General features: G+C 45.5%; 1 protein-coding gene across 5 annotated transcripts in view; it reads left to right on the top strand.

Annotated features, from left to right (window-relative positions):
- The first annotated feature begins 15,001 nt into the window (after window positions 1-15,001).
- The window catches only part of PELI2 (pellino E3 ubiquitin protein ligase family member 2), an 86,955-nt gene continuing 77,042 nt past the window's right edge, over window positions 15,002-24,914 (top strand). For all 5 annotated transcript variants that reach the window (XR_012622876.1, XM_074821056.1, XM_074821053.1 and 2 more), the window contains exon 1: window positions 15,002-15,188. Coding sequence is in view for 4 of the 5 variants with exons in the window: in XM_074821056.1 (XP_074677157.1) it covers window positions 15,112-15,188 (77 nt within the window). In the remaining variant the exon portion in view is untranslated. The remainder of the gene's footprint in view (window positions 15,189-24,914) is intronic.

The following is a 24,914-nucleotide window of genomic DNA, read 5'->3' as shown; positions in this document are numbered from 1 at the left end:
AGTTTAGAGCATATGATGTAACAGGGTCTTGTACCGAAACAATGGCAAGCTTTGTGTTCCAGCTGGTGTAGCTCAGCTTGCAGATAAGATCGTAATACTTTTGCATATAGACAAGCCCATAAGCAAACACATATATACTTGTAGTTTCAATGCAAAAAGCAAGAAAAAGCAATGACCGTGAGTGTTGGAGCCTTGCCTTGTAAATCAAATGAGCACCATCGGCTGGTCTGACAATAGCTGGACAAAGAGCGGCCGATACCTCAGTGGAAATCAATCTGTTAATGGACAGGTTTCCTTGTCTGTTCCTAGAGTTAATGCAAGTCTCTGCAAGAGAGAGGATCTAAAATGATTACCTGGAAATACATCTTTGTTTGAGAAGGGTCTTTGGGAAGTGTCTCTTTATCTAAAGTTATGTCAACTTCCAGTGTGCCAGTGACATCGATGCAAATCGACTCAGTCCTGGATTTTTGTTATACAAATATCATATATATAATGTGGCATTTATTTCTGGGTGCTTGTAATAAGAAAGTTTGCATCATTCAATTACAAATCCATATGTAGAAGTCATTCCCACTGTGGACCGTGAATACCTGGAGGAGTTGTGTGGCACCAGATCCAGATGTCTTGCTCAGGCCTGGCTCTCCCCTGCGGGTGCCTCTGCTTTGAGAAACTGAGCTAGGAGGCTTGAACGAGGAACAAGAGACTAAATATTGACTCAGAAAAAAACAAAGATCCCATTTAGATGTAAATGGAAAAGGTGGGGGGGTGAAGAAAGAGGAAGGAAACAGAAACACATAAGAGTCTACAAGCAGAATTATCTCATTGCAGAATCCGTTTTCCAGACTTCCCTTGGTGAGTTATCGGCAACACTCCACATATTTGTGCAGCCGAATAGCTGCGAGGCACAAGTACATTCTCCAGTAGCAAATAATTCCCTTTCCTGATAACATCTTCAGCAGGGCTTGGCTGCAACGTGCAAGTGCAACGGCACAGATTTTGCTCTGAAGGTGGGGGGGGGGACCCAGCGTGCTGTTTGTCAGGCAGCTCAAATTCAAAGCAAAAGCAGTATGTGCACCCAGGAGGCTTTCAAATGCACTGAGGTTTTCCCGTGGGAGACAGGCACATCGGTGGCTGGGGGACCTTTAACCACCTGCCTTCACCCTTTCTACAGAGTTTGCATTCAAACACGAAGATGATGACCAAGAGGTGATGGGAGCGTTTTGGTTCTTAGCAGGATGGTGCCCAGGTACCAGCTCCAGAAACAACAAATTTTTGGGTGTGGAGAGAGGTGGAGAAGAGACATGGGGCAGGGAAACATATTTTTTTCATCTTGCTTCCTGGTTGTGTTGTGGATATGGGCTGCTCATAGGGTCCTCTAACATTATCAGCATTTGGATCTAAGATGTGTCAGGTGTTGGCGCTGCCAGAGCCAGGTCCAGACGCTGGCCTTTCCCATGACCCCCCAAGTCCAGCCTCACCCAGCTCACCTCAGCCAGGCCTGTCCACCCTCTCCGTTGCTGACTTTGATTATCTGCAAGCAGACTGTAGCTGTATCAACAAATGGAAAGTGCTCCATTGCAGATCTGAGCATGGATATCAGCTCTGGGCTGCTTCTGAGTTAAAGCAATGGGAAGGTCTACTGGGGAAACCCTGAGAATTTAACAGAGTAGCTTCTTCTTTGCCAATAACGCAAGATGCACCTTGGCGGGAAGTGTCAACACTTCAGCATTTGCAAAACAGGGTCTGTCAGACCTCTCTGCACGAACGCTAATTGCTTATACGTGGTGAGGTTGTGCAGTCCAACAGACAGACCCAGACGATGACTCTGGCCCTGGCCCAGGTCCTCTGTGACCGTCCTGTCTTTGACAGATAGGTTGTCCATCCGTGCCACCCATCCACCTTACTTTGGTCGGGGAGTTGTCACCCCTGGGTCTGCGAGAGTGTGGCTCCAGGAAAGGCTCCAGCAAGTTGGAGTAGATCAGGTTTGGAAAGGTGGAGTTCGTCTATCTCCCTGGCCGGCAGAATGAGTGCTCAAAATGTGCGAAATTAGGTTAAAACAATGTAATATCCAGTGGTTCAGCTTTTTATTTCTCTTCTGTTAGTGTCACTAACAATAACTGACCAAGACAAAGTGGAGTACTTGGAGAGAAGGGTAACTGCGCTTTCAAGGTCAATGGTTTTTCTGAGCTCCAGCGGGATAATAAAACGTGAAGGAGCGAAAGTCAAATCTCTGCTACAACACCCTGAGCCCACACTGCAAAAATCATGCCACTAACAGGGGTTCCTCAGCTGCTGCTCACTCTAGTCCAAGTGTTTGCATCAAGGCATCAAACCTTGCAGTGACATGCTTGCCCACCTTGGCTTGGCTGCAGATGTGAGGGGTTACCCGTGTCCTACCCTCGCCAAGCAGAAACACTCCTTTTTTTTCTCTTTTTTTTCCCATTTGCTGGGAAAATGGGGGCAGATGCAAGAGTCTGTCACCCAAGTGCATGGCATTCAGCCGCTGCTCCACATTGGAGACACCACACAAGAAAAATCACTGCAAGAGCTCAGCCAAGGGACCCTGCTCCGTCAGAACTCCCAGCAAGTGCTGTTTATTCCTGTCTCGAATTTTCCTGCAGATGAAGAGCACGTTATCCTTGCAGACACAACCCAGAGCTGTGCTTACAAATTTAAATCTCGGGCCCCGCATGCTTGCTGGGAAGCAGCGCATCGGCGGTGAACACTCGCAGCATGCTGTGCTTCACGGGGCCACATCTGTGGGGGCTTTGCTGCTTGCAAGGGTCTCTTGCTCCACAGCGGGGGGATAATGTGATTTTCCTGTGTTGTTTTTTGGTTTTTTGGTTTGGTTTTTTTTTTTTGGTGGAAGGCTTTACAAGCTGGGATTTGGAAGCTTTCCCAGTTTTTGCAAATAAAACTGTGAGTCTGTCTGTGGAGCGTTGGAAGAGGAATCTCAGGAACGTGGGAGCGTTCTCCCTGGAGCCGCTCTGGAGTTTCTCCTCTTGCTGCCTTGAAACACTCCTAAGGCGGTGGTTGTTCTGCACATCTTCATGTGCTGGAAACAAAGGAAAAGTGGGACCTAACAGCAATTTTGTTTGAAATAGGGGGAAAAAAAAAAAAAGCAGGATTACGCCCTGCAGTTGCAGAACTAAAGGAAGGAAATATCAAGCTCACATTCTACACGGTGAGTGTAGGACAAAATTAATACCAGCAGCGGTCCCTGCTTCAGTCATTGCAGTTTGTAAAAGACCTCAATGCATGCTTGTGTCTATTTTTCATGTCACCACGCAACAGAGGTTGTCTATCGGGGCAGCTAACCAGCTTCCTAACTCTAATGGGACTTGAGCAAGCCAAGAGATACTCTACGAGCTGAGATAAAAGGCTATAGCTGTCTCCCAGGCCGTATATATTAAAATGAGAGATGTTCCTTTATTGTTCCTCATCTACATGAAGGATATGATGACTAATCATAAGATTTTTCTGAACAAAAGTTTACGAGCATTGTATTCCCTATTTTGTGAATTAGGAGTTGCAGCCAGTTCAGGAATGTGATGAACCCTGAAAAGAAGAAGTTTTATCTTCTTAACCGAGGACTGGAGCCACGCAGTACCAATGGCAGGATAATCTATTTCCTCCAGGCTGCTGCCTTTAAAATGTCAAGAAGTTAAAGGGATTTGAGTAAAAATAGAAAACGACATCCTGGATGACGGAGGAAGGCTTCACATCCGGCAGGGAGCTGGGGAAGTCAGGAAGGCACCAGGCAAAGCCCAGCACCGGTGGGGAGCCCAGCTCGCACGGGGACCTGCAGGCTGGGGTAGGAGGAGGGTGAAGAAACACTGTGGAAAGTCAAAAATCCAACCTGGCCCTTTTTCTGGGGGAAACATAAGGTTGTTTCTGCTTGTTCTTGCTACTCTGGCATACACATGGGGCCAAAATGAGATGGGTGCCAGGGCTCTGGTTGGCTCTCAGGGCTGGTGGGGTGGAGGTGGGGGTTGAGGCACCTTCTGCTCCCCACAGCAGTGCTGGTGTGTGTGGAAAAACCCTTAATTTATTGCACATGGGCCATCTCAGCAAACAGGAGCTCTTGAAATTCCCCTTTGAGTAGTTGACAGGCAATGCCAGTGAGCCCAGGATGGAGATGTGGAGGCATCGAGAGCTGAGCGGTGGCATTTTTCCAGGGCTTGGTGCTGAAATATCGTCTTGGTATAATTGAGTGAAGAAGACTCAGTCTGTCCTCTAACAGCAAATTAAACACAACTTTGTGGGTTTGGTGGTTTGCTGCCAAGTGCCAATACAGCTCCATATTAATAGCTTATGACAGGATTATTCTCCCTGTTTTTGGCAGGAAGGAGCTCTTTGGCCTTAATCCTGCTTGTGGCTAAGGGAAGAAACCCAGCATATCCCCAGTATTTACCAACAGTGTAACGCTTCGCTCCCAAATACCACTTAAATCCCAAATTTTCAGAGATCAGCAGAGTAGGGCGACCCTGCATCAACCTGAAAATGCTGCTGGGTGATGGGGAGAGGCAAGGACCCTTCATGCACATCCCAGCTGCTGAGTTCAGGCTTCCCCATGAACACAGATTCCCCTGTGTGACGATGGGCACCCATCCTCCCCCCAAAATATGATATAAACTGTTGGGCTGTTAAATTGAGGGCTCTTTAAAAAATTGTTTATACCTGTAGCGAGCTCAGCATTTAAGTGACTGAAAGGGGAAAAATAATAGGGCTGGAAAAAGAAAAGCAAAAGGGATTTGAAGCAGTAGGTTTAGGAGGGCAAAGTACTCAGCACACAACCAGATCAAAACCTCTTGGGGGGGCATCTGGATGAAGGCTCCTGCAGCATTAATCCTTTTTAAAAATCACAGACTCCAGCCAGGGACCTCAGTGGTCAAGGAGAATATATTTAAATAAAAATCTCCAAATGACACATGTAAACTAGTTCCCTGGGAAGGCCAGCATCCCACCCTTCCCTGCGCTTGCAGTGGTGAGGAACTGGCCAGAGAGGCTTCGACGGCTTGATTTTGGGAAAAGCTGAGTGGCCAGTGCTACCAACTGAGCTTCACTGAAGTTTTGAACTGGCAGCATCCCTGGAAATGAAAGCAGGGTTTTTCTCCAAGGAGGAATTTTCAAAACCTGTCCCCAAATGTCAAAGTTTCGATTGGATATGTCAGAATTTGCTGGTTTCTGTGTGGGCAGCAGGGCTGGGTTGGCACTGGAGGCTTTTGGACTGGCTAGTGCTGGGGTTGGAGTGGGACAACAAAGATACGTGTGTGCAAACTACCAAAACCTCCAGGAAAAATGAGGACAGCCTTGAATTTTTATAAGGAGGTCAGCACAGCCATCGCTTTGTGCTTCCCACGGACCTGCGGACAATGTCCCTTCTCACTGTTACACATTTGCAAAGAGGAGGAGGGGAAAAAAAATGTCAAACTTTGTCTCCTTCGCCCTGACCGTGCCAGCCGTGCCCTGTGGGCACAGAGGAGGTGACGGAGTGGCCAGGCTGGAGGTGACACCCAGCAGCACCGAGCTCCCATCGCATCTGTCAGTGCTGCACAGAGCCAATGCGAATTTTGGGAGGTAGAAATGTTTATCTCAGCTTCATGCTGGAAACTCTGTGGAGTAACCAGGAGTCAAAGCATGAATAAATAACTACAGGGAAAAAAAAGAAACCCAAAGCCCTCAAGATGCTTGAGTCTGCTTTAAAGTTCTCACGTGGCATAAAACAGAGACATCTGCACTTTTTCTGTGTTCCCTTATCTTACCAAAACCACAGAGGAGTGTTTACCCACACGCACACAAACATTTCTGAGAGGATCCAGGCAAAGATGCACTAAAATATTTAAATGTAGCACCACGCTCAGTCAATGACCTTTGCATAATTGGAAACTCTTTCTCTTTCTGATCATGGAAACGGCCCGTGGCTTCTGCCTTTGTTTTGCTTGCTATAGTCTCCATATGCCCCATCTGCATCCTGAAACTATCGATCGGCTGCGCATCTCAAATGTAAAGATTTATAAGCAGCGATGGCAGGGTTGGGGGTCCCAGGTGGTGGGTTTGCAGGTCACTGAGGTTTGGCTGCTGCAGATGGGACAAGCAGAGGGTTTAGCTGTGTAGGGCCTCACTAATGAGTTGCAAGTTGGGCCAGTTCTTGAATGAGGAGGCTTCCTATGGCTCTGTTCCCATCTGTTCCCAAAACTCAGGCTAACAAAACACGAAATAACTCCCCGCTCGCACACAGGGCTGTCACAGCCTGTTCTTCCTCGTAAAGATGTCAGCGTGTTCCTACCGTCGGCTTCATCATGTGCCTGGAAATCAGTGGGCTTAACAGCCTGCGGAGAAGAAAATGGTACATGTCTCTTTTCTCAGAGCAGAATTGGGATGTTCATCATATAATCAGCTTGGCAGGGGGCTGTAAATGTGGCCACAGGGCCACCTTGCAGTACTTCCACCCTTTGGAGAGCCGGAGTCAAAAGACCCTTTCTTTCAACTATTAAGTCAATGAGGTTTTGCCACCAGCTCTATGGTTTCTTACTACCCAGATAGGCATTTATAAGGTTGCTTTTGCTTTCCTGGATGCTTTGCTTTGACTAAAACATCTGAACCGAGTCCTTCATTCCAGAAGGCAGATGGCGATTTTTATTAGCAAGTGGTTTCCTGTTCTTTCTATTCCTTCAATAACGTATTTTCTGTTGCTGTAGCTGGATGTATGCTATATATATGATCGCTAACACTTAGCAATGAATTCGTGTTGATTTTCTTTCAGCTCAAAGGCTTTTTTCATTCATCTTCTGTCTCTTAATGGCAACAGCAGGTATATGTGTGCTCTTTTTGTACAAAAAAAGGTCTCACAATCTTTTCATAGCTTCTTCTAGTGTTTCCATACAAAATCTTCCCTAATTTAACATAACTAGTAAATCTCAGCAACACATAACTGTGCCTTTTCCCTGTCCGAAAGGCGAGGAGCTCTCAAATTCTTCCAAGATAACTCAGCTCCTTTGTTAAGGAAAGACATTATCTGATAAGGTATGAGGCATATTCATCTCCTAATGATTCCAGTGAAAGCCAGTAGCTTTCATCAGGGGGCTACCAGAATTGCATTTCTCAGCCATTACTTTATTGCTGTGAAATATAGTTTCAGCCATCCGTCTGCTAAAGAGCCCATAATAATGACAACTCCACCAGCGTCTTGGCTGATCCTGACAATAGCGAGCCTTTCAGCTTACAAAGGTAACGACTTACTAATTACCCATACCGTGCAGGCGTAGGAGAAGTGACCATCTATAACCACCTCTATAGCGAAAGCTCCCATGACCAGGAGGAAGGCAGCACTCCGGGTTTCAGGAGCTGTGGTTGCACGTTGACTTAACAGGATGTCGCAGGATGTTGTTCCTTTTGCTCCATCTTCCTGACATCTGCGCCCGGCTGGTGGTCGTTTTTTTGGTGGGGTGTTTATTGATTTTTTTTTTTGCCTTTTTTTTTTTTTTTGCCTTTTTTTTTTTTTTTTTTTTTTTCCCCCTCATGCTATAATTTCAAGGTTTCGGAGCAGCGACAGCCTTTTTTCTGAGTTTATCCATTGCCTGGCTGAAGGCAGCCTGGAAGCCTGCCAGGAGCACCTGGCAATGCACTTAGTAAATTATAGTAATGAAAAGAATGTCAAATGCTAGGAGCTAGTTATAAGGCTTTACTGATGTATATACTTTGAAGGCCAAATGCTGCTTTTAACATATTCAGATATGACCTGTCCCTCTTTACTCTAACAAGGTACAGAGGAGCAAACTGATTAATTGTTAGGTCTTACTGCCGGTGAAGTCTGAACTCCCAAGTCGTTATTAACCACAGTTCCTCTAGTCCTTAGCAAAGCAGTGTTTTCCTTCTCTTCTAAAACCATATGCATGTATCAGTGCTGCAAAGATTGCAAAAGGCAGTGCTGAGGGGTTTGGGGAGATGAGGTGATGGGCCCCCGCCAGCTCAGTGCTTTTGGCCGCGGAGCTGAATCCTGCTTGGGAACGGCACGGGCTGGATCGCGCTGGAGATGTGGAGATGTTTCTGTAACCCGCTGATTATCTGTTGGCTGAATGCAGTAATATGCAGTAATTTCTAAAACATATTTCATTCTCTGTAGTGGAAATATGTGAAAATGATGTTTCATTTTAAGTGACTTTGTGGGTGTTCACGCTTTGCTGGTGGGTGAAATACTTTGACACTTGCAAATTGGGAAAGTTTTGGGTCTGAGGGTCATGGTGCTGACATAGTGGAGCTTCTGTCATCCCGGCACTCCTCAAGCATCCCCTGAAAAGCAGATTCCTTGGTTAACAAAAAATGGTTGTGTGATATCAGCAGTTAGACGAGGCTTGCAGCACACCTGGGGTTTAGCTGACAAGCCCTCGCAACAGGAGCTGGTGTAGGGTAAACCAGAGCCAGGCTGAGACTTTGCCAGAGCTTCACCACTTGAAAAGCAGAGCTCCTCTCCTACCTTATATCCTGCAATGATTTGGGTGTTTTCATTATGTTCGAGGGGGGAAATCTGGTTGATTTATGGGATGGCTGAATATCTCTTTGTGGATGGGGACCCAGCCATCTGGTCTCGAAGCTGCTCTCTTGGGGGATGGGGAGCATCATCACCAGGGATGGTTCCCGTAGTACGATAATGTGGTCTAAGCGCAGAGAACCAGTCTGACCAGCTTTGTCTGCTGGGATGAAGGTCAGAAGAACAGAATTTCCCCTAAATTAGGTATAAGTAATTACAGGGAAACTGTCCCTATCCTCTACCTCCCACCACTGTGTTAGTCTTAATTTTCAAATGGAGACAAAATTTAAAAGGAAGGTCTTGGAGAGAGAAAGTCCATTCCCAGATGAGCAACTGGGGCAGGAGAGAGCATCTTGCAAAGAGGGATGTGGTGATTTGAGAGGGGACTTGGCTCTGGGCTGCAGGTCCTCGGCAGGGGTTGGAGGTGAGGATGGACCTGGATCCTCCTGCGGAGAGGGCAAGAGAGACAATGCTGAGATTTGGGTTGACAGTGCTTCTGATTTTGGCAGACAAATCCAAAAGGTGTTTATTGCCCCTTAGCTATCACAAGTTGTCCTGGTTTTGGCTGGGATAGAGCTAATTTTTTCTTTTTAGTAGTTAGAATAGTGCTGTTTTGGATTCAGTATGGGATTTGGTATGTGAAGAGTGCACAGTGTCAGTGCTCCAGGAAAGATGGGTGAGCTATGGGGCACAGGGTGTAGGAAAAGGGGTCTGGACCATCCGCCCATGTCACTGGAAAAGACGTACAGAAGCTTCTTGGCACATTTTATTCGTCTTTTAGACGTAGGTTGATCTCTGAGCTGATCTTTCAAGAGAAGGACCTAGAGTGACTGTAAAACCTCAGAATGTCTTTCCTGAATGATAATAGCTCAGTTAGAGCCAGTCATTAGACAGATATGGCTAAGGTCATCTTCTCTTATGTACTTTACTTGGACATTTTCTTGCTGGGTCCTTCTATAACTCTTTGCAGTCAGCTTAAAATTTTTGGCTTCTCAGCAAACTTTCCCATTAGAAGCCAGCTGCCTGGCCAGGGCCCCACAATACCACAAAATCCCAGCAACAGCCTCTCCCCACTGTGAAAATGAAAACCTATTTCTAGCCTTTGGTTTCTCTTGTAGTCAGCTGCTAATCCATGAAGCCCTTTCTTTATCTCATGTTACTTTTATTGTTTTGTCAGCTCTTAATGGTGGCAAAGCTTTCATGAACCCCAGGTATGTGATACACGTTCAATCACCTTCTCCATCATATTCATTGACTGCTTCAAATGATGTGAATGCGTTATAAACTTTGACTTCTTTCTGCAAAACCCCCATGTTGCCCTTTCCTAGTGTGTCAGATCTGCCAAATGCATCCCTATGCATCTATATTTACCTATAGTTGATTGTATTTTCTACTCATTTGCCTAGTGCAGGTCAGGCAGATTTGACCGCAGCTCTTAAACTTGCCTCTTCAGAAACCACTGTCAAGTCTGCTATTTCTCATCCGCTGTGGATAAATACTGTTAATTATTCACATAATTATATTTGAATCTCTTTACAAGTCTTGGGCCAGTGACCTCTCATCCTGGAAATCTGCTCCCTCTCTCAATTTACCTATTTATTCCAAAACCTCTGTTGGTGACACTTGTATTTAAGAAGCTCATCAGACCTATTCCAGATAAAGAGGGTTTTGCTGGGGGAGTCTCCAGCCCCCCCTCCCAGTGCAGACACATGGGGGGCTCATTTATCTGACCCACCAGGGTTTTATTTCACCCAAGACTTCTTGCACACTTTCACTGCTTGCTGGCCTCAGTGAGTCCCTGGTAGACTTTCTGTCTCTGTTATGTTTTTATGTGCATTTTTATGCCTCTGGCAAACAGTTCTGCAAAATCTTTTTCACTCGCCTTATTGTGGTTTTATATTTGCCAGTGTTTATGCTATATTCTAGTTTCCTCATTTAGACATAGCTTTTTGATGGCTATCTTTTTTGTTCCTAATAGCCTTCTTCACTCTACTACTTAACTTCTCTGCTTTTAAAAAATCCTTTAGGGTCTTTATTAAGGAGTGTTACATGTTAAGCTGGAGCCTATAACATATCTTTAAGCTGCTGCCATGATACCTGAAATCGTTTTATCCTTTTAGCTCTTCCATTTATTTTTCAATGTAATTCCCCTTTCTAAATTGTAGGTATTACTGTGAATCAAGACCATTACATGGCATGGTAGAAAATTAAGACAATAGCAGGTTCAAAACACATAGACAGCTTTCCAAGTGTTGTAAGGAAAATCAAATCTATTTTAGCCCAATCTATGCTAGGCACTGAACCCCTGAAACACAGGACTGAAAGGGTCCCCAAAACATGCTAAGCTCAGTACTGCATCTTTGTGAGCAATCACATAATATTTTTCCTGTATAATATTTATCAAACCTGATTTTAAATCATCTACAGCTCTTTCTTCTGCTGCTTCCACTTGGTGGCTGCTCGAGAGCCTCAGTCACCTGTGAGCTAGGGACTTTCCATCCTGAGAGGTTTGCACCCACCCAGGCAATACCGGGTTGATCCTAACCTTGGAGCTGAAACAGTTTTTCTCCTTTCCTGGGGTTTATTCCCCACCCTGGAGCACCAAAACCAGGCTGCTGCGACCCCAGAGATCAACTTCTCCAGCCCTGACCATCCACACTGATGGCTGAACATAAACCTGATTCCCCTCCTGGAAACCTTTCTGTTAACGGCAGTGGTATAGGGCTGAGAATGGAAAACTTTATCCCTATTTATGCGCCGATCCCAGGTACCATGAGCTTCATGTGCAGTGGAAGCCACAGGTATGATGCGAGGGCTATTTACAGCTTTCAATACTTTCTCTATATTTCAAGCTCAGTCCCTAAGCCCTGATTCATGAAAGCACTGAAGTACTTACTTAGAGTCCAGCACATCTGTAAGTACTTTGCTGAATTAGAGCCTTATTAATCTTCCTGCATTTAAAATAACTTTTTATTACATTTTAAAAATAAATGGGCATGTACTATTTCTTCATGTTTGGGATTTTTTCGAACATTGATTTTAATGCTCTTCTGGCTGGGCTGGATATCCTTCCTTCCAGCCCCACAGCTGCTCGTGCTAAACCTGGGAGCAAACTCCCTCTTGCAGCACTGATGCCGCCAGGAAGGAGCTCCAAGTTATCTGCAATTCCCGCTTCCAGGGGGAAAACAACCAAATCTCCCCTCACTGCTCTGAAAATCCATGTCGAGCCATCCCGAATCTGAGACTGCGGGCATTTTGAGTTGAAAAAAAGGAGAATGCAGCTGTGGGTACATTTAGCAATTATTTCAATGGATTTGGGGAAAAATGCCAGCCAAGCGCTGCTTGCACCAGTTGCGGAAGGGATTTTTGGAGCTGGAGGAAATAGCGGGATTCAGGGCTGTGATCTGTGCGGGATGGGGAGCCGTGCAACTTATAGGAAAGCTGCTTCCTCCTCCAGGCTCTGCTTCATAAGTCAAAAATTAAAAATTAAAAAAATTAGAAAATTAAAAGCAGGTTTCCAGTGCTGGGAGCAATAGGTCCTTGGAAATTACAAAGAGAAAACTTACGATTTGGGAAGAAAAGACCCAGCAGTCTTAAAAACACCTCATGGGGCTGAGGCTGAGCTTCCCTCTTCACTTGCCAGCCTAAAATACCCCGTGTGGAGATGCAAAATGAAGAGATGGTGCATGTACAAATGAAGCACATTTTCAAGGAGAAAAATAATGCATCAACCCAAGCGGTGGGGGTTATCTCACTGTCTCCCACCACAGGTTCATGGCGGGCAGGTGCCTCCCCACCCCAGCACAGCTCATCCACCTCCTACGAATGCATCGGGTGCAAATATTCCCCTGTTAATCCTGCTCGGCTCTTTTTTCCAGGCCTGAGCATTTTTTTTCAGCAATGCGAACCAGAGCATTTTCTGCATTTAATACATTTTTTCAGCAATGCAATCCAGCGCATTTTCTGTAGTTAATAATTTCTGCATTTCTGTGTTTAGATGCAGGAGATGCGCTGGTTTGCGTTGCTGAAAAAAAATGGGCAGGCTCGGCAAAAGTGTGCAAACTTTGCAGTTACAAGCCTTGCGTGCAAGGCTCTGAGCAACTTTTCCCTGTTCTCCAAAAAGTATAGTATTAGAAAATGAGAAAGTAGGAAAAAAGGGGCAAAATAAGATCTTCAAGGTCCTTCCTCATCCCTCCATCCCCGCGCGGGGCTGGGGAGCAGCAGAAGATGCTGTAAGTCCAGCCACGTTAATGGGAGGTTTGACTTACGGGAAGCTGGGCTTGGCTGAGCCATTTGGGAGAGTTTTTTGGAAGAGTATTGAAGTTTGTTTATGTCGTGCGAAAGCCAAGCTGCTATGAAGGTCTTGCTTTCGGGGGCAGAAACGGGAGATGTTGAAGAGGATGCAGCCAGGAGGTTTGTTTTTCACAGTTTTCGGGGCTGTATTTGTTTTCTTTGACAGTGACTTACAGCCCGGCTTTCTTTTCTATTTTGTTAGGGCAATAAAGAAGATAAATCTGTAATAATTCAGCTCTCTGTCTTTAATAAAATCTTGTCTTCTTCACACAGCCCCTGGGAAGATCTCCATTTTGCAGCCCTGTGAGATTGGCTGGGTTTTTCCATTTCACCTCTTCACCAGAAACGACAGAAAAATAACATTACTGGGAAAATTAATAGCTAAATACAATTTCAGGCAGAGGGAAAGCTTTCGGCAGGAGGAGCAGGATTTGATCCCGAGTTTGACCATGCTGGCCCAGGGGATGCTTTTTGGTGAAGGCCGGGAGCAGCGTGGCAGCCACTGCCAATTACTTTTGTCTTTGTTAACGGGCTCCTGGGTTAGAGACCTCAAATAGCAGCTAATGAGAATTTCCATCCTCGACACGGATCGATGTCGAGCTAATCTTTGTTGGTTTTGTGTTTGCGTCGGGTACCGAGGAGAAAGGAAATTAAGCTCTGAGTGAAGAGGGCGATGAGGGAGACACTGAGGCAGCAGTGGGCTGCCGGGGAAATGTCCTTGGAAGCCACTGTAGAAAGTTTGGGATTTGGGGTTTTTCTGCTCCTTGCTGCCTTTTTAGCCTGGTTTTGCATTGCACAAGGCCTTGGTGTCTGGGCACATGTCCCCAGATGCTTGTCTGCCCACCAATTTTTTGACATAATGACTTATCTCATGCAAATTTGTCAGAAACGAAGTGAAAATGTGTTTGTGCTCAAGTGCTGAGGGGGGTGGGCTTTCAGGGAGAGGCCGTGGCCTTGGGTATACAGCTGTCACCCTCTTTCATTGCAGACTTTTTCCTTTTTTTTCCGTTGAAAGTAAGCTTTTCGAAGGAATAAAGAAGCCCCGGCCCAGCTTCGGAGCAGATCTGTGATGCTGGGAATGGCAGTCACACCTGGAGGGGTGAGTCGGGGCATTAAAAAGCCCTGGCTTTGTAAAGCTCTTCCCAAAGAACAAAGGTGGGGGGGGGGCATTTCTGCAGCCTCAGAAGAAGACACTGGAGAGATGAGGCTGGAAGGTGGGCTCTACAGCTCCTTCCTCATACAGGAGAGCAGCCATTCCTTGGCCACAAGCGCAGAAGCTGGTGGTGGCCCCGTCGCTGGAGACTGACGTGCTGGAGATGGTGGGGAGGGTGTAGGAGGGGGGTGTGGTGGTCTGGAGTCCCCGTCCCTCCAGAGCAGGAGGTGACCTAGGAGCTTCCTGGGGGGAATTCAGAGCTCCACAGCGATCTAGAACCACAGGAAGGTGATCTAGAGCCCCCCTCCACTGCAGGCAGCCCAGGACCACCCTCCTGCGCAGGAGGTGGCCTGCAGCCCCTGGAGATGATCCAGAACCTTGAGGTGATCTAGAACCCCCGACCCAGACAGAAGGTGACCCAGACACCCCAGGTGATCTAGAACCTTGGGGTCTGCGGGCAGATGTGGGTCTAAAGACCCCCCCGGGATCTAGACACCCCTACCCGGGGGGCAGGAGGGTGATCTAGAACCCCACGCAGTGCTCCAGTTCCCCAGGTGATCTGGAACCCGGGACAATCCCCCCTTCCCGGTCAGGTGACCTAGACCCCCCCCCTCCAAGAGTAGGCAGCGGTCGGGACCCCTCGGTGCTCCAGAGCCCCACCCCCCGGTCTCGTGCTGCCTGTCCCCGCCCCCTGCTCGCTGCGCCCGCCGGAGCGCGGCCCCTTTAAGAGCGGCCCCGTCTCCTTTACTCTATGTTTACATAACACGGCGGGGCCGTACCACTTGCAGGCGGCTGGGGGGGGGGGGGGGGGGGGGCAGGATACACAGAAGGGGCGGAGCTCAACGGCGCCAAGCCCCGGGCACGCCCCCCCCGCAGGCGGTGAGCGGGAGCGCGGGGAGGGCGGAGCCACGTATGGCCGGGCGGGAGGCGGGGGGGAGAGGGCGGCCGCTTTGCTCCTCCCTCCCCCTGCCGCGGCCAGTTGGTACGTCCCCCTCGCCGCTCCGCCCCCCCCGGGTGTAGTGGCCGTTGTCGGGCAGCCGCCGGCTCAGTGCGGGGCGCAGCGCGGAGCCCGCTCGGGACTCGCCGCCCGCGGCGGGTGGGACCGTAGCGGCGGGGTGACTTCGCGGCGGCCCCCATGTTTTCCCCCAGCCAGGAGGAGCATTGCGCGCCCAACAAGGAGCCCGTCAAGTACGGGGAGCTGGTGGTGCTGGGGTGAGCGCTGCGGAGGGGCCCCCGGGGCGGGATGTTGCGGGGGGGGGGGGGGTGTCGTGTCCCTCCCCTCAGCGCCGGCCGCGTCTCCCCGCTGAGGGAGCGCGCGGAGGCGCCGCTTCCCGCCTTTTCCCCCGCCCGGGCGCTGTCGGGGTCCCACTCGTGCCCTGCCCCGCGGTGTGTGTGGGGGGGTGAGCGTGGCCCCGCCGCCAGCGACTTTCCCAGCGGGGTGAGCGCGGCTCGGGGCGGGCTGTCGGGCACCGTCACCGCGGGGCCTTGCGGGCTGCACAGAAACTTTGTGCGGGCTGGCGGGGGGGTGCGGAGCTGCCGGGGGAGGCTGCAGGGAGGCCCCCGGCCCCCTCTTCCCGCCGGTGCCGCTCGCAGGTGCCGCCGAGGCGCGCTCCTTCGCCGCAGCCGCTTGCCGAGCTCTCCCTGGCGGTTTCTCCCCTCGTCCTCCGTGCGGGCTGCAGGGGAGATGACTTTGGAATTAGGAGGAGAGGTTGGGGGGGGGGGGGGGGGCGGGGGGAGGAGGGTGAAGCACTTATATTCAGATTCGTAGTGGAAATGTTTATTTTCTCAGCTTGATACGGATCTTAAAGTAATCCGCTTGGTATTATGTCCTCGCCCTGCTGTTAAAGCTTGAAGCCTTTCTGCTGAACACCGTGGAAGCAGATGAGGGAGAAGCGTCTAAGCCGTGCTTGCAGAGAGCCCTTGTGAACCTTAGAAGAGATGCTTAATTTTGATAGTTTAATATGTAGAAACATACGGTTAACGGAATAATTTTCAGTCATAAATACAACAGAAAGGTTTCAAGCCAGCCGTTGAAGCAGAACCATTGCAGTCTTGCTGCGTTATTCAGCCTCCCCCAGAATCTGTTACACGTTTGCTGCAGGGTCGTAGAAAACCTTATTCGGGTTTGTTAGGGATTTTTGTTTTGTTTTGGTCAAGTCATTTCATAAAGAGCTGTGTTCGCCTCTGCAGAATAACTGTTTGAATCTCTGGGAGCAGATAAAAAGAGCAGCCAAGACTGGGTACTCATGTGTCCAATGGTGTACCTTTTTTCCTTAAGGGATGCTAAATGTTTCTTATCACGAGACTAGGTCAAGATGCAGTTACCATGGAATAAAATACAGCTATTGCCATGAACGTGGCATAGCTGGCACTTGAAAGACTTGTATTTAAGTTGGGTAACTTGATTTGGGAGAAACATCCGTATCAAACTAAATTTAATAAAGAAACGTTCTTACTGTTTTGATTGTGGAAATGGAGGGTAACCTCAGCTGTGCAATGCTGTCTCTGATGATAAAGTCATAGAATAATGTTGAATCTTTAATTAAATTAGAGTGCATAAATTGATGTTGTGCTGCAGAGGCTTTTTGTGCACAGCTGGAAGCATTTTCCTTTCTGTTGCTTTACTATTTTTAGCAGCAGTTGAAAGTACAGAAGTATGAAATGTTTTGGCTCTGATCTTAACCTAGCAAAGTCTGGTGTGCTTTTCCTTTAATATGGAAATGCATTGATCTCAGCTTATCGGTTCTGCCAGAGGTCTTGATCTTCACTGCTATGTGTTGAAACATGCCAATAAAATTTAAATAAACTTTATATGACCAAGTTTAGTTTTTATTTGAGTATCAGCTGTTCTCTAAAACTACTGAGCTTATATCTTCTGGGTGTTACATGTACTAAAAAAGCAAACAAATCCTCTTGTCCTTGTCGTACAGTTATGAACAAGAAGTCTGCACGCGGGCAGCTGAATCTCTCTGGCCAGGATGCCTCTGTAGGCTGCACTGACAGCCAGTGCCCTATTGTTTCACAGCTTACTGACACACTGTGCGTGGTGGATGGGATGTAGAAATAGGTAGACATGATGGAAGCAGTCCAGGAAATGCCATGACTTCAGTAACTACGTTTTCCGTGTTTGGACTGAAGATTGGGGTTTTAAGGTCCCTTTAGCACTTTAGGAGCCGATTACTGCATTTCCTATCAGAGGTGACTTAAATGTTGTGTGTAATGCCATAAATAATACAAACATAACTCTTTCTTTGGTGACTCAACATTTGTGACTAGGAACTCTTGGAAAACAGCTTAAGCATTTGTTCAGTATTCTAAAAAAAAAGCCCCAATTCTTAATACCTGTTTTGTATTAAAATCTGGAGTTCCATTTAAATAAGACAGTGTGAACCTGCTCTGCTCCCCATAGTGAAACTGAGACCTGTGGACCGGCGGAAGAGTAGCATCGCGGCTCTTGTTACAACTGCTTGATTAAAATTGATAGAGTGACCTCACAGCTAGATTTAAAAAAAAAAAAAAAAAGTTGTTTTGAGACACTGTGTGGGTTAAAAAAAAAAAAAGCCTTGATTGTGATGTTGATGAATGACTTCTGTCTTGAGCTGTGAGACTTATAAATTAGGTGGTGAAAAGGACGATGAACAAAGGAACTGGCATACTTGGCAAACTGCTGAGAGTCCTGTTTGTAAGATGACAAAACTTTCCCTTCAGCTTTTGCTCTTACTCTGTCTTAGCAGTATTAAAGTAGGGTTGTTGTATACTTGACGTTTAAATCCCGGGGAAGGCGTTCTTTTGGCAGTAGGTAGTTCTCCCCCCCCTCAGAACATGTTCCTGTATTGTCTCACAATGGTTGTGATTGCTCGTCTGCACATTAATGTGATCAGAGGGTAAAGCCCAAGGCGTTTGAAGTCAGTCATTGCAGCAAATACATTTCTAATAACCTTCTCTCAGTAAACCATTACGTGTTTTCTGTCAGTGATGTGGCAGTGCATGTTTGGTTAAGAATGTGTTGAGGTTTACATAATCAATGTTGTAGTGAATAAAAACAGTTTATGTAAATCAAGCCAGGCAGGTCAAGATGGCTGGTACAGAAGAGATCATCTGCTTGATTGTGAATCAGCTTGTGGAATCTGATTGTGTACATCTGCTCGTAGCATCATCTGTTCACAAAAGGCTATGGATTTCTTGGTGAAGCAGAAACATTCATATTCTAATTTTTATGGGGGGGGGGAAAAGCTTTATTTGAAGTCCCGTCACAGTAATGGCCCGTTATTTATTTCTGGGAACATGGGGCTGGAGGGAGTTTTGAAGGAGATACTGAATACAGTAACCAGTACCCGAATAGTGTGTCATGGTGTTAGTACGTTGTTTGTCAGTGACCCTCATTTGACTTGTCAGGTATCTACTGAGCCTCTTGAGGTGCGTGTCCTGTCCCCTTCCTCCCAATACCCCTTTTCCCCCCAAGTTTGAATTGCACTGTGAATAATTTATTCTGGCATTGAGGCCAGCATGGCTTTGTCTTGTGTGCTGGTCCCTGGTTGCGTGGGGTAGCTTTCACTGAAGGCAGGTGCAATTAAATCTCTCTTCCTTTGGGACTGCATGTATGTATCTTTGTAGACTTTTCCAATATTTAATGATGTCGAAGGGCAACTTTAACTTCTCAGAGAAGTCACTTAATTAAAATGATGTAAGTTGGAGGAGGAATACCAAAGAAGCGTAAGTTTTAGTCAATGTCTGAGTTTTTTACCAACGAAAGGATTTTGTACTTGACATTAGATACTTTCAGTGTGATGTATTGCAACCAATCCTAAGGCATTTTGGATGGGGTTTCTAATAGGTGTGTTCATGTAAGTGTAATATTTCTTACTAACCAAAGGCTTCCATTAGCCACTCTAAACTAGGAAGGAAGTGCATCCTCAGCTGAGGAAGACTTTATCTTATAGACGTAATGGGTTTTGCAAATGTAATAAATTCTTTTATCGAGCTAGACAAAACTAGGGGCTGTCGCTCATTGTTGTTACAGTGGTCCCTTTGAAATCACTGTCAGCATTTTATGTATAAATTTTCCAGAGTCAACCATTAAAATAAATGAATCTGTTAACTTAGAGGCCGCAGTGCCCAAAGGAGCTGCTGTGAATTGCTCTTTGAGCTTTGTTTAATGTGGACCATTGGACATCCTCGACTAAATAGGCTGTAGTTCTGCTTAAATTTAATCTTTTGGAAAAACAGAATAAAAATCTTATCTATATTTACAGTGATAAATTCTACAGTAACTTTGGGGAAGTTGTTCTCACTGAGGGACCACTTTAGACTTGGAGCAAGTTTACATTTGAAACATGTCTTTTTGTGTTAATGTGAAGGGACCTCCATTTTTAGACTCCTTTTTCTCATACAGGCTTTTTCTGACTGATCAAAGTTGCTCCTTAACCTCCACCCCCTTGACAAGCTAAATAAGTTTCTGAAGTGTTTTCTACTTTTCAGCCCATTTCCAGTTTTTAACTTACCTGTTTGGCATTTCAGGGAACTGTTTTGTTAATCTCTTGCTGTGCAGTTGAGGAAGAAGCTGATGCAGTTTTCCAGCAGCGTTGACAAATGCAGATGCAGTATGGTATCTCTGTTTGTCCTCAATATCTGTTTGCTTCTGTTTATGGACTGAAGGCAAAGGGAGGGTCATCCCACCTACGGCATTAAACTGGGGACTTTTGTTGCACTTTCATGGATTTGCTGTTTGATATCAAGATGAAGCTTTAATGATTCTGTAATTTTCTGCACTCTACGGTGTAGATATATTGGTGAAACTGCTTAGGTGAGTCAGGTTCTGCTTTTGAGCCTTATGTAAAAACGTGCTTTAGGCTTCATTTAAAGGAGTGTCTATAGCAAATAATGATAGCCAGCCGTTAAATATGTTCAAGGTCATGATTCTCTTCTGAGAATCATTTGCTGCTCTGAAGAAACGGATTTATTTTTTTATTTAATATTGACAGTGGCTTCGTGGAGACCTTTGTCTTGTGCTTAGTTTATAATGGATCTTATATGCTGCATATTGAGAATATGTGATTAGTGCCAGTTCAGAGCTTGTGAGTAGATTAATCAAACACCAGAAGTATTGTGTCTGAATAGAACATTAACTGCAATGTAGAAAAAAATAGTAGGAAGGATTATATTTGAGGAAAGACTCGTGAATTTTTCAGTGAAAGCTTGTGTATGGCTGGATAGAGCAGACGTTTTGCTTCATTTAAGCTAAGAAAGAAAACATACTTGAGTTGGTTCTCTGCAACTATCCAATTCCTTGGAGTACTTTTGACTTTCTCAGAGTACAGATTTGTATCCAGCTGTAGGCTTTATTCACAGCGTCTTGATACAGATGTGAAATCTGAGAGCAGAAACTTCAAACTCTAGAAGCTAAAATCTATATTTGTTGACTCAAATCAGAGCATCAAACATCTGCATGTTTAATGCTTGTTATGAAAAGGAAACTGAGTGCATTCTGGAAGTTAAGCTGTATATGCCAGGGGGATTACAGGCAGCAGGTCACACATGGTGTGAAAGACTTAATTTTTTTCTTAAAATATGGAAAACAGACTGTTTGCTCTGAGTAAACAAGTCTGAGAAATGTAAGACTCTATTGCCTTTGACTGATGCACTTCCCTTCTAGAACCAAATAGCTGCTCCGTTCCTATCTTGACAGAATCGGGATGCATAGTTTCCATTTTGAGCTGAAATTTATAAATGAGTAGATACTGTGAAAGTCCACTTGGTTGTTCTTCAAAATATGCCTATAAACCTAGAAATTACTTTCTAGGCTATTAAGATTTGGGGTTTTTGTTGCTGCAAGCAGCATCTTGCTTGAGCTATTTCATGCTCCATCTTAACAGCAGGCTGTTTTTCAACTGTGATTACAAGGTTGCTTGAGAACAGATTTTTTTCCTTAAGAAGTCAGGAACTTTTTATTATCTAGTTCAAACTAAATTATGGTGGGTTTATACTCATTTATTACGGAGTTAATGCTGCTCTCTAACTTGCTTAGTCCTTATTCCTCAGTAGTGATAGCACGTATCAACTGGATACTTTGAGAAGGTGAAACCTTCTTTTCCTGTACTCCTTGGCTAATGAAAAGCTGTGTGAGTGTAGTGTGGCACTGTGCCTGAGCCAACGTGCCTTGCTGAAGGTAGGGTTTATTAGTTCAGAGTGCCAGCAGAGAAGTTTTACAACTGCTTGCAAAATACTATAGACATGCCTGTAGGCAACAGCTGTTTAGGTAGCCTGAACCAGCTGTTGTCTTGTGTTGTTTTACTTGTTGGTATTGTCTGCACGTGCTTTGGTTCTGAATTTGTCTTGAGCATCCGTGATGAGTTTGGGTGTGAAACCTTCCAAAGATGACAACTCTAGCATGCTGTGCAGTCTTACTTCATGTTTAGAAGAAGCGCTTCTTGTGGTGTCATCTAGAGTTGTGTTTGGTTATTCTGCACTGTTGTGCTTGTGGCTTATTTGTCCTGTGGTCAGACAGGCAAGTGAAGTAGAGGAGGATTCAGTCTGAGCTCCCAGCTTGAAGCAGAAACTCTTAATTGGTTTCCAGGTGTACTTGGAGCTGTCAAATTCTGTTCCGTTTATACAATTTGATGCCTTAAATCTCGCTGTGTTGAGAGTGCTTTTCCTTATATCAACAAATATCCTTGTGTTTATTCTCTCTCTGGCGCAAGGTCAGCACTGTAAAGCTGCATGTGACTTGTCACAAGCCTAAACCTTGAGGAATAGGAGTGGGGATGCTGGCATAGAGAGCGTGCCCACTTCCAGAGACTTGTAAGGCAAAGCTTCTCATTTTATTTGTTTTATAAATACATGACTAAATGGTGTCCTCGCATTTTTCACTTTTATCACCTGCATGTGCTAATACTGTGTTGAAGGGGTCCTGCTTCTTTTAGATGACTTGTTTCCCTCTTGACAAGATGCAGTTCAGAATTTTATGCCTCCCTTACCTTGCCTCATTTTTTTTTTTAAGACTTCTGCTGGTGTAGCTTTATGCAGATTAGTACTGGGTCTTGAGATCATAACGTCATTCACATACTTTGGGGGACCAATTTGTAACTTCTCTGGCAAACTGTAAGTAACATCTGGGATTAGACTGTTTTAATCCTATTACCTCGTGGCCTAGAATAGCTCTTGGTCTTTATATTAAGCAAATAGTACAGTCAAGAGCAGTAGGGACTTCCAAAGCAGTAGATTACTGTGCTGTGGGTGTGGGGGGAATAGCTGGAGCAGTGCTGTCCCAGCTCTTCCGCTGTGGTGCACCATCGTCCATCCGCTCTGGATGACCAGATGTGCCCCTTTAGTGATGGTTCGTACATTTAACCTTGTAATTACGACCTTTTGTGCAAGTACTCTCTGGCTGGTTTTCTGTGTACTATTGATGACTGTATAATGGGTGTGCTCCTGGTTATGCGATTTAAACCCGTAGACCGGGAGAGGGGAAGGGCGGCAGGCAGTAAGCTGTTTGCGGGGTTTTTTTAACGTCCGAGTAGGCATCGTGGTGCTGGGAGTTCAGCAGTAAGAGCGACCTGTCTTTGGGTTTGACTGACTCCACAAAATAAACACCTCTTTGCCCTTCACACAAACAGCACTTGTTGGCTGAGTTAATAGAGCTTAAGATACAAGAAGACGGTCCTTGTAGGAAATCTTTGCACAGCAAAGCTTCAACAGTTTTGATACAAACATTCAGTCTTTGAAAACTTGTTACTGAGAGGCTGTGTGGCAGGAGGGGGTTTAATACGATTGGGTTATGAATGATGTGTGAACAAGGTGACACTGGACTTGTATTGTCTAGAGGTAGCTTTTACTTGTTCTGATTAGTATAACTCCTGTTCCTAAAAATAGCAAGTATTAGCTGTTTTGCATTGAAGTTTTGTTCCGTTCTTCAAAGGCTAGAATATGAAATCCTGTGAGGTCAGTCTGAAGTGTGCATGCAGCTTCATAGTAGCAGCACTTACTAGCTCACGGTGGAGAAAGAGTAATTCAGCTAAAAGCTTTCCTTTGTTTCACAACAGAATTGTCATATCGATGGAAGATATTATAAACAGCAGTTGTGAAAATAGATACAGACAACATCTACAACACTGAAGAGTTTGTATTAAAAGCAGAGTGGTTTTGAGATGAGCTCAGTTTGATTAGGCATGAGACGAAGGTGCCGATTGTTGAAGGGCCTATTAGGCATGCTTCTATCAATAGCAATTTGTTTCGCCTGTAGGGAGGCAAAGTAAGCAAGCCCTGTGTTGTGCTTCTGGAAGTGATTTACTTCAGGTGGGTTTTTTCCCCATTTACCAATATCATTTTTAATATTGGACTTAGGCACACCGTGTATCCTGACCTCACTGCAGATCAAACTAGCCTGTTTCAAGGAGGGTGGACTAGATGTGGGAGTGTTCCTAATCTAATGTAGCAGAAGGTTTCCTGTGCTAGGAAATGGTACAAAGACCACACGTGCCCTTATGAAGTGTTTGGCGATAAAGACCTAATGTTCATCTGTCATATTTATTGCTTATATTAACTATGATATAGCTACATTACTGTGTAGTAGCTAATTGTATTAAATAGAGGAAAGCAGCCAGTTGCACAGTGAAACAGATACTTAACTAAAATGTCCGTTGACTGTGCTGCCTCCACAAAGGAATAGTGACAGGCAAGAAAACTTAGAGATGGCTGGCACATAAGAAGTTAAAACAGAGAAGGCCAAGAAGCGTTGTGGTCATCTTGAGTACTGTACTGTTAACTGATCCCTGTTGATGCAGGATTCTCCTTTTTCCTCTTTACATTCAAAGAATTGAGGACAAAGGAGAAGTGTTCCTGTAGTCTTTAACTGATAAACACTTTTGGCAGGCAATCTTCCTACTCACCTGTAGTGATACATTTAGTAGGCTTTCAAATTACTCTTCACCCTCAAGTATGTATGCTAGCTTTATTTTACAATCCAGTAAGTTCATAAACTGTCACAAAACAATTTTATGCTTCAAACTGTCTGGCTTTAGCAATGCCTAAACAACAGGTAGGCTTCAAACTTATGAGGTGTATCCTCTTAAGGCATGTGAATGTCATGGATAAGACAAAGTGGTACTGGCTGTGAAGACAATTAGTCACTGTATGAAAGTAAAGTAAACAAATTGAAGCATATAAAAGCTTAAATCTCCTCTTGCGTGTTGCAAATAAACTGGAGACCAAATGTGCAAACTCTCTAGCATGCGCCTTTAGGAAGAGTGAAAGAACTGTTTAGTCTAGACACAGAGGTTAATGGGCTGAAACTTTGATATAAGCACAGCTGTATTTCTTCATGTGCAACAGCATGACTTTATTTTGATTGTTGATGTCTGATTTAGTAATGGTGGAGTCATAACCTTTGAAACAGGAGTAGTGTGTGTATGTCCTTCTTTCAGAGGAAAGACCAAGCTGCTGAAAAGTACTAAGAGCTGTATGGTTCTTGCTTCCCTGCACATCCTGTGACAGGGTCTGTAGCTCACCGATGACTTTTTTATGGAACGTAGACTAATAAACCAAAATGTTGTTGTACTTCCAGCTTACCTTCCTCCTAGTCCATGCTTGACCTCTGAGAGCAAACAGCTATGAAACTCAGTACTTGGATTCAAAAATCATTTTGGCATTGGAGAGGCATCTTTCACGCAAGATGGGATTCATTACCTTGTAGTTGTCCTAACCTTTCTGCTAACAGCTGTGTGAGGACTACCTTAAATGACTTTCTGGATCTTGAAATTCTCTGGAATAGTTTCCCAGTGCATCAGGGAGTGAGTTTGAATTAATGAATTTAGTGTGTTGCCTTTTGTCATAGGCTGTGGGCAGAAGTTCTATTCCAGAACCATGTGTGTGATGGGAGAGGTTACAGTGCCCTGCTGCAGGTCTGTACCCCCTCTGCCAGAACACCAGTGGAGACAGGATTTC

This window comes from Strix aluco, chromosome 4, assembly GCF_031877795.1.
Source record: "Strix aluco isolate bStrAlu1 chromosome 4, bStrAlu1.hap1, whole genome shotgun sequence".
In the NCBI taxonomy this organism is placed as follows: Eukaryota; Metazoa; Chordata; class Aves; order Strigiformes; family Strigidae; genus Strix; species Strix aluco.
Note: the sequence above shows the minus strand (reverse complement) of the source record. Positions and strands in the feature narration are given on the sequence as shown.